At 47.6% G+C, this 9,475-nt stretch overlaps 1 protein-coding gene across 1 annotated transcript; it reads right to left on the bottom strand.

Moving 5' to 3' along the window:
* Window positions 1-448: 448 nt before the first annotated feature.
* Window positions 449-5,946, bottom strand: DDN (dendrin). Its single transcript, XM_063292958.1, has 3 exons — window positions 5,834-5,946; window positions 5,253-5,474; window positions 449-2,261 (listed from the first exon to the last, which is right to left on the bottom strand). Exons 1-3 carry the CDS (start codon window positions 5,944-5,946, stop codon window positions 449-451), a joined length of 2,148 nt encoding a protein of 715 aa, XP_063149028.1.
* Between the last annotated feature and the right edge of the window lie 3,529 nt (window positions 5,947-9,475).

Raw genomic sequence — 9,475 nt, 5'->3', positions numbered from 1 at the left:
TGATCAGTTACAAGATATTGCACGGAGGGCCATAATTCCCGTGGATTGTCCCTAGCGTTTATCAATTGGAGGCCTACTCTCTGTGGAGGTTCCATTCTTAGCAATTGTGCTACAAAGCAAGCAGAATACTGGTGTGAGAACTCTGGATATCCCCTTCCTCACCGGAGCAGAGGGGCACAGCTTGCCCCAACTTCACTTCCTTCCTGTGATATCGGGCATGGGACCCCCAGAATTCCCAGGCAGCAGAGCCAAAAGCCGGCTAGTACTTTGAGAAGTTGTCATCCTAACCCTTGGGGAATGTACTAATAGGGGGAAGGTTGCAATGGTGTCCCTGAGCTCCCAGCAAGGATGCGGGGGGTGGGGGTGGGGGAGGTGTGGGGACACCAGGCACTTTGGAGAGGGGGCTGGGTTGGAAGGAAAGGGTCTAACGTGGTGTTGGAGTTTCTGTTCACTCCTGGGCTGGGCCTGACCACTCCCTGCTGGCAGTTGCCCTCGGAGTTTCTGCTCTGGGTCTCCAGGCAAGAGTGGCATTTCCTGGCACTACCGTGGCATTGGAGCTGCTGCTCTCAAGGCTGCTGCTGCTGCTGCTGCTGCGCATGAGCACCTCTTGGTTCAACCTCTCTCCCCACAGGGGTTGCCCACAGGCGGACTGGCTCTCCTTCTCCAGCTCCTCATCCGTGTCTGAATCTGGGGCTGTGTGCCGGCGGATCCTCGACATGGCTTCCTTCAGATCCCAGATATAGGACTGGCTTTGGGCAGAAGGCACTGGCTCTTCTTTGCTTTGCAGCAGGCCACGGCTTCCTGGACAAGGGGATGCTGCAGTAGTCCCTTTCGCCTCCAGGCAGGCTGGCTCCTGCTCTGCAGGCCCTTCCTGGGAACGGTTTGGGGTGGGAGGTACAGAGGGTTTCCTGGGGCTGCATGAGGCAGAAGGAGTTCTCTTCACCTGCTCTCTTCCAGAACTGTCCCCACATACAGCACCGCTCTCCATAACATGGGGTCTGGAGATCCTGGGTGCCTCGATCCCCCCCGCTGCTTCTGTGACCCCCAGCTCATGCAAGGGGAGGCCCAGTATGCGAGCAGCTCGTTCCTCCATTAAGGTAGGGCCTGGAGAACCAGGAGATGTGGTGTTTTTTATTGTCCCTGCCCCTTCCTGGGCCAGGTAGCAGACTTGCTCCATTCGGGGTGGTGGAATATATTGGGCTTGGATCATCACACAGGTGGCGTCAATTACAAACAGACCACCCTGCCTTCGTGGCATGGACTTTGACAAAGCTGGCTGACTCCCTGCAAGTTTCCTGGAGGGGCTTGGCTCCTTCCACCTGGGGAAGAAGTCTTGGCAATGTTTCTCTTTTGCTCTGCTCCCCTCCCCCTTGGGTCCACGCCAACCAGCGGCATGGCTAAAGCCCCATCCAACAGGAAGGGTGTGTTGGGAGTGATGGCAGGGCATTGACATCACCTGGTTCCTCTTATTCACCCGAGGTAGGGTGTGACTTCGATGTTGGGGACTAATGGCCCAGCCAGACCCCAAATGGGATGGGGACTTGGCCTTCTCCAGCTGCATCCTTGGGCCACCCCACGTTCTGGCTCCTGAAAGATAACTCCAGCTCCCCGGCATTTTAGTCTGCCACCTCCCTGCCTTCCTCCCAGGCATGTGAGTCAAAGGATCTGACTCACAGCCCCCTTCTCTCTCCCAGGATTTCTTAGGAGCTCCAGTATGGATCAGCTTCCCTGCGGAATCTGACTTGCCTGGCCGTTGCTGGGGCTGCACCGTATGGTGGGAAGCCTCATAGGAGGGAGGAGCAAGATAGGGTGGAGGACGTGGCCAGTTTTCCTTGCGTGGGCCCTGCTGTGCCCCCAGGCGCAGAAGCATGTGAGCTTCATAGCTTGGAGGTGCCCGGACAGGGAGCTCCCTCCTGTTCTTGGCAGATGCCCCTTGATTCCATCTGCAGCTGACCACAGGGCCTCTGGGTACCAGGGCTTTAGGATCACTTTTGGCTGTGTGGCTGGCTCCCCAGTTCACATCCCTTCGACAGACTGGACTGTACCCATCATAAGGAGGGCTGTGGTGCCGTGGGGCCTTTGGGGAAGAGGCTGTCCTCTTCCCCCACCCCCTCCCTGAAAACAAGTGGCCTTCCTGCTTCTGCAGGCCCCAGCCAGCTGGAAGTTGGGCGTCATGCCAGTTGGTTGAATCCTGCAACACATGGAGACTGGGGCAATGGCGGCCAGGTGAAAAGTCAGACACAAGTTGCTTCTCCAAGAGGCTGCAAAAGACAGAGAGGTAGACCATGAGGCTCCAGCAGAAAGGCCACCAAGAAACTGTAGCCTGTGTTGGCTATCCTGGCCCAGCATAGCTATCAAGCATCAGAAGCAACTCTGGCCCTGTTTTTAAGACTGCTCAGAGTTGGTCCTCTTTCTTTTGATACTCTTTAGTTCAGCCCTTCAGCCATGCTACTGTTAAGAATGGACAGTGGAGTTAGAAATTTTAGCAGACCGTTGACCAGCTGTTGGTCCAGCTAGCTCAGTGTTCTGCTGACTTCATTCTAAGACTTCAGGCAAGAATTCCAGCCCTACCTGTGAAGGTACCAGAGACTAAATCTGCCACTATCTGTATGCAAAGCAGATGTTCTACAATTGAGGACTATGTTAGGGCTGAGTTTTTCATATTGTTTTTAAAAAGTTGATTATGGAGCACCAACTGATAGCCAGCACAGCACCCAACTGGATTGCTATACTACAGTTCTGACCGAAATCCCCCCTCCGTGCACTTTCCTACCAGTCCATTTGTAATGGTAAAAAACATCATTTAATCCCAATGGTGGCTAGATTTCCAGTCTTGGTGAGTGACAGGCATTGGAAGGAGGAGGGAAATATCCCGATCAGAACTCAGGAAGAACAAGGCATAAGCATTTCTCCCTCATACCATGGCCCCAGCTGGGGGTCCACTAACTTTCAAAATTAAAATTAAGAATTTTACATATTTTGAGGGTTGGTTTCCATTAAGTTGGTTTCCATGTGGTTTCCACTGAGAGACCTTTTGTATGAGCTCCCCTCCATTGACTTCCCCTCATATCTAACAACTTTCCATCTGGTGCATCTACCAATGGACAGGGGAGGGGAGGGAAGCGGAGCGGAGCGGAGGGGAGGGGAGGGAAAACTAGTTTTCTCATTCTTCCTGTCACTTGAGCTGAAAGAGGAATCTGGCTGAACTGTTGCCAGTTTCATCTGGTCCTAAAAAATGAAGAAGGAAGATTTACTTTTTCACTGTTCCCCCAGTGAAGTTGTTAAAAAAAGAAACCCAGTGTGAAACAAAGGGGGGAAAAAACCCAGGAGGTTCACTTCCATGCTGGCGGGCCAGCACCAAATGGCTCTGGAGGCCACAACCAGAGGAGTGGGGCATTTCTGCCCCAGTGGACAGTCACCAGCTAGAGTGGAGGCATTGACCTAGAAGCACAGCCGGTAAACTGGACAGCTCTGCTTGGACCTGCGCTAGTTAGAAAGTATTAGCTTTGATGCCCAATAGGAAAGGCAGGTGGAAGATGTCTTTGTGGTGCACTGTGTGTGGGTGGAGCATGGCATTCTGTGTTCCTGTCCTAAAGTAATGGTTAATGGCCCATACACTGGCTAATCCTGGTCATGTAGACCGGCCAACAGGATGAATCAACCTTCCTTGGAGATGCTTTGGGGTTGCCATATCAGGATAGTGGTGTAATAAAAATAAAAACATATCCCTTCTTTATTCTTGAAAGCATTTTTTATATTTATAATTCTTATAGCCTTATGGAAATTGATGATGATGGTGATGATGATGATGATGATGATGATACTAGCAATGTTTGCAGACAGTAGGAATAAAAGTAGTTGATTGCTTAGGGCCACTCAATATGCTGCCAACAGAAGTGAAATTTGAATGAGTGATTTCTTGCCTCAAATGTTTGCTTTCCAGACCAATTCTACCCAGCTCCAACATTCATCCTGGTCAGAAATGACCTCTTCCTAATCCAGACTGTGATGTTCCAAATGCATCATACTTGTAAACTAGCAATATTTTGGCTTTTATATACAGTACATGCATATTCATGTGCATGCATCCCTTGACACACAGCATTTGTCAGTACCCTTCACTTTAAACCCCTCTTTTACCCAGCAGCCCTGCAGAGTGGCCGTATCACTTCTGCCAGTCCACCAGGGCATTCCACCAGCTTCTTCACTTCTCCTGAGTTCGGTCCATCTCTCCAAATGCAACACATTTCAGTCTAAATGCTGAAGGGTGTCTTCTGTCATTAGAGCTGCCCTTTCTTAAAGAGAGGGCTACGCAACTAGATAGTACGAGGGGTGAGCTAGATTTAACCCATATATTGATTCACATAAATGTGCTATAATTTTAAATCTCCCTTAACCTGATATTTTTTAATGAGCATGTTCAGGAGTCATTAGTAAGCTAGCTAGCTGGGATGGAAAATAATTCTCAAGCTCAAGTACTGCTATTTATTTCATCTGCAGATCTTTCTGCAAAAATAGCTTACCATTCTTGAAACTGACACCCCCCCCATTGAATCTGAGTATTACCAGCCTGCAGATGGTAATACCTGATCCAAGATTGCCTGCCAAGCAGAGATTTGAATCTGAGTCCATCTCCCATTTCCAGCCTCATGCATCGCCCATGAATCTATAATCTAGGAACCAGCTTCAGCTAAAGTGAAACAATAAAGAAGAGTGCATCTGAGCATGTGCAGAGCCAAGCCTTTCCTCCATTGGGTCACTTTATGCAGTTACACCATCCTCATGGGTTTAAGGAAACTAGATTTTCTGGTTTCCACTTATGACCAAAAACTATCCTGTCTTTCAGGAATGAGAAAGCTGCTCCAGACACAGCCATCCGCACAAGCCTACATAGCAGGAGCGGTTCTTCTCCAGGAAAGCTGCAGGGTAGCAGCTAAGAATATGTGCTGCAAGCTCCCAAGCCCCCAGTTCAAATGCCAACCCAGCTTTAGCCCGCTTTAGCCTCTCCTTCCCAGTGCATAGTCGACCTGTTTTGCCTTTCCTAAGGTTGTACACATAAAGCCATTCAGGAAAGGGCTAGCTGGATGATTAGGGAACTTCTAGCATCTCGTGGTTGGACTCGGTATCCTTCCTGACTTCTGTCTCACCAAATGCTCCAGTCAAGTCAGCCCAACCTCTCCACCGCCTTCTCGGCAGGTTTGCAGAGCCCCCTGCTGTTCAGTCAGTTCCCTCCCTGGGATTTCGGCACTCACGTGTACTGCCCGGCCACGGTGTGGTACATCGAGGGGGCCCAGTAGCCTTGCCTAGTCCATGCCCCTGGCTCCATGATGCTCCGGCTAGAACAAGAGACTGTGTTAAATTCAACCAGGAGCAGGTTTTGCCTCTCGCAGACTCGAAGCCGCCTGGCATCTCCCAGAGTCAAACATTCGAACATCATTGTCTTGGTTGCCGGGACATCTAGCGACCGCACGAGCCTGCAGCCGTACCACACGAGGAAGGCTGAGAGTGCATCACACCCACACAGCACATGGCAGTCAGGTTGCCTGTGCACACATGGAGAAGAAGGAAGAGAGAGGGAGGGGGATCTGCCAGCAGCACAATGTAAGGTCACGGAGAAAACAGGGCACCTGGGGACAGGGAGTTGCAGGTGAAGCTGATCAGGAGAGAGAGATGGACATACGGTACGGTATAAATGTGCATTATTCAAAGGCAGATTAGGAAAGGAACTACACCCAGTGAGAATCCCTCACATTGCTACACACTGTTCCACACACAGAGACAGCACCTCTGCTATCACAAGCTGCTGCAAAAGCAGTTACACAGCAACGGCTACCCAAGATAGGATAGGACAAGGACACGCACATAGAGGAGGGCTGCATTTCCTTCAGGCGTTGAATGGGCACGGAAGGCTGGCGAGTGGGGCTCCACGCTCAGGCCAGGACCCATCCTGGTGCTGCTTCCTTCACATGGTTCATGTACATGCCTTCCAGGAAGCCTTTGAATTATAATACAGAAAAGGCCAAGTGTGTCATACTTAAGTGGTTCCTGCTTCCCTTTAATTCTCTGCTAGATGACAGCTAATTGACAAAGCATTTTAGTAAGCCTTACTTTTTAAGTGTTGAAAAAGCAGTTGTATTATATTCAAGAACATTGTAAATACAGATTTTCACCGTGTTTTGAGTTTTGGCTATGTGTGTTTTTCGTGACTGCCACCATCATTTCACCTGGTTTGGCTTTATTTTGCATCCAGTCACCTTTGGATGAGCAATTAAGATGGGTGGTCTGCGAATGCCATTGCTGAAAATAAACCTTCAGATAGATGCACGTGGGACAGGCCTAGAAGGTCCCAGGGCCTTGCCGCATTGCTATCCCCCACAGTAATGCTCAGGGCTGAGTGCTTGTTTTGCCTGCCACGCCGTCCTTTCTACAGTAACACAAATTGTTGGTGTCAGAAGAGCAAGACAACTCTGTAGACCACCTTCCTGCAGGATTCAACAATCATTAACCCTGGGAGCGTAATGCTTCCTCATAGAGAAGGACAATAGATTTGCTTGTTTGGCAGGTAAAGGATCCCAGACAGAATTGAAGATTTATGTTGGAAACCTGGATAAATCATTCTACTCTGTACCAACCAACATTCCCCAACCTGACTCTCTGCTCTGGATATGATAGATTTGGATGGATGGAGGATGGATGGATGGATGCAGAGAGAGAAAGAGAGAGAATTCTTATGCTGATAAAGATTGGTTGAGTGTGCATCATAGTATTTGTCTACCAGACAAAAAGCATAAATCTTTATCTGTCCCAGAATCCTGAACTGGAATATATCACATATGAAAAGACTCAGTAAAAAACCTATTCCAGTCCTGGAAATTTGTAATTCGGCCTCATGTTCTCCTTGTCTCCTTGACTGGCCTCTTTGAGAAAGCAATGAAAAGACCAGGGAGGAGGAATAATCACCTCTATTTACTTTTCCCTCTCTCCTGATCCTTCTGGGAGGTGGTGGCATTTGGCCTCAAAGGAAATGCTAAGTATGATCAATAGGAAGAAAGGGAGGGTCCACTCAGAAAGGTGTCATGGGCAGTATCTTGAAAAGGAGCTTCAAAACCTAAAATGGAGTCTAGTATATATTTCACAGCGGCACAGCAAGAAAAATGTTGAGATGGGCATCATCTCTCCTCACTGCATCAAGGAGTGCCTAATCATCTAGGAGAGAAGTGCAAATACTAGAGCTTCTGTAGACAAGAGCAGTCTTGCAGAGCTGCTCTAAGGCCCAGACTTCTCAGCCAGCCTGGCCTAAGAAAATCCTGGCAGCCGTCCCATCAGCTGAGAGAAGGATGGGCTAGAGGGGACCCAGGGCCCACCAAAGTTTTGTTCCTTACCCACATCCTGAGCTCAGATGTGGTCACTGTGTGGTTGGCAGCCGTAAGATGGAGTCTGACCCCATCTCTTGTTTTCTCTCCCAACTCTTTTGTTACCCTTATTTTCAAGAACATGCATTCACCCCTCACTCCCAGGTAAATGCAGTTGCTTCTTCTCCCCACCCCCATGTTTCCCAGTAAATAAGAGAGTTCAGCACAACTCCCACTCCAGCTCCAAGTGAAACCTAGCAACTGAGTGCCAGCATGGCAACTGCATTGGCAACAGACGGCAATGATGGGAGTGGTTAGCAGAACTGCCAGTGACACAACCCCACTGATTATAGGGGGGAGTTGGGAAGTGATGGGACTTGGCAACATTTGTTCCCATGTCACTGTTTTCAAAAGGCCTGTGACTGAGCCCCCAGATCCAGGGAGCCATGTACTAATTATTAATACGTAATGTACAGAACACTTAATGGATCACATTGTCTACACTCCCATAACAATCCTTTTTTTTATTAAAGAAACTTATTAAATTTCAAAATATAAGTAAAACATTTAAGAATAGAAACAGATTGAAGAAAGAATGAAAGAAGAACAAACATAAAACTGCAGAAATAAAAAGAGACACAGGGGAAAAAAAGAGACTTCCGACCATCTTCCCTACAGATAAAAACATAAAAATACATTAACCTCTTATCTATTTTTAACTATAAACACATTATTTCTATATTCTTATACAATCCTAATCGTCAAATCCCAGAATCAAAACTTCATCTTTTTTGGTTTCAAGCAAAAAGTCCAAACTCCCATAACAATCCTGAAAGAAAGGTCACTATGATTTTTATGTAAATGATGGAGAATTATTGAGATGAGCTTTACTACTTTTAAAACTAAGTTATAGAAAGGATGCAGGGCATAGCTTCTTGAATACCTTCTGGACTAGCATTAGAATGTTGGTAGGAGGCCTTGGTATTTTCTTCTATGCAATCAAGAAACACGTATGTGTGTGTTCCTGCCTTCCTGTCATGTTGCTTCTGTAGTTGTACACATCAACTGAAAAGCACAGTGCAAGCTGTGTATGGAGTGGGGGGCTTAGAATGGAAGAGTCGGCAACATTCCAAGCTGCTGCCCAGGTGCCTCTTCCCAGGGATACATTGGGGAACATTTTCCTGCAATGTTCTTCTCTGTAGCCCCCAGCCTCATTTTTGGCCCATTTTTTAATTTGATCTTTCTTTTACTGGCTTCTTCCCCCATACCCCAACAAGGTGCTGTTCTCTTCAGTTTTTGGAGAATTATACTGCTGATGGGCAGACAGAAAATCAGCTGGAGGCTCAAGCCACTTTGCATAATTTCTTTCCAATATTCTGTTGGGTTTGAAAGAATAAAACTATCGCTGTTTCTGAGCCTATAAAACAATCATTGGTCACAAAAACAAAGCCAATATGTAATTTTTCCTGGCACAGAGAGCTCATCTGTTACATCTGTAGCCAGACCAACTTTGCTTCTGCGTTAAACCTGCCAGCTTTCCAAAATCTGACAGGAAAAGAGGGACACCAGACTTTACATTGGGAACAGTGCTGAGATGAGAAATTTTCTGGCATGCATTCCAGCAAATCAGACGAATGGGTACTGTTGTGCCTGAGGCCTCCAGCTTACCCCATTCAAAAACATTGGAACAACTGTTAGTATTCCTGCTTTCCCAACACAGAGGTCTATACATGGACATGTTACATTGTCATATAATGGACAACATCTAAAACCAGTTTTCATAATCATATAGAAAAAGCCAGTTCTGCAACAAGCAGTTTAGTACCAGACAACCAGGTAAATAACTACTTATTAGATATATTTATTGTAGATCAGTCCACACTGATTTTCTGTTGGGTAAATCAAGTAAATCATCATCACCCTTCACATGCTGTACACATACACAGGGTGTTGGCAGACAACCATTTGTACTGTGGGAATGGGCAGTTGTTAGGTTTGGCAAGACTTATTTATGGGAATCCCCCGTCCTCCAACCAGAGATTAGCAGTCTGAGCCCAGGACTATTGGAACAGAATGGAGCTCACCGTCCTTTCTTTAAAAACATCCAACTGTGTTACCCTTAA

This window comes from Candoia aspera, chromosome 2 (genome assembly GCF_035149785.1).
Source record: "Candoia aspera isolate rCanAsp1 chromosome 2, rCanAsp1.hap2, whole genome shotgun sequence".
NCBI lineage: Eukaryota > Metazoa > Chordata > Lepidosauria > Squamata > Boidae > Candoia > Candoia aspera.
Note: the sequence above shows the minus strand (reverse complement) of the source record. Positions and strands in the feature narration are given on the sequence as shown.

Excerpts from the sequence above, each read along its gene's own strand:
- DDN (XM_063292958.1), bottom strand. The coding sequence starts at position 5,946 with ATGGGTCCTGGCCTGAGCGTGGAGCCCCACTCGCCAGCCTTCCGTGCC. Across the intron at positions 5,475-5,833 it reads CTTGTCCTATCCTATCTTGG|GCTCGTGCGGTCGCTAGATG; the intron begins GTAGCCGTTGCT and ends GTACGGCTGCAG. Across the intron at positions 2,262-5,252 it reads ACCGTGGCCGGGCAGTACAC|CCTCTTGGAGAAGCAACTTG; the intron begins GTGAGTGCCGAA and ends TGTCTTTTGCAG.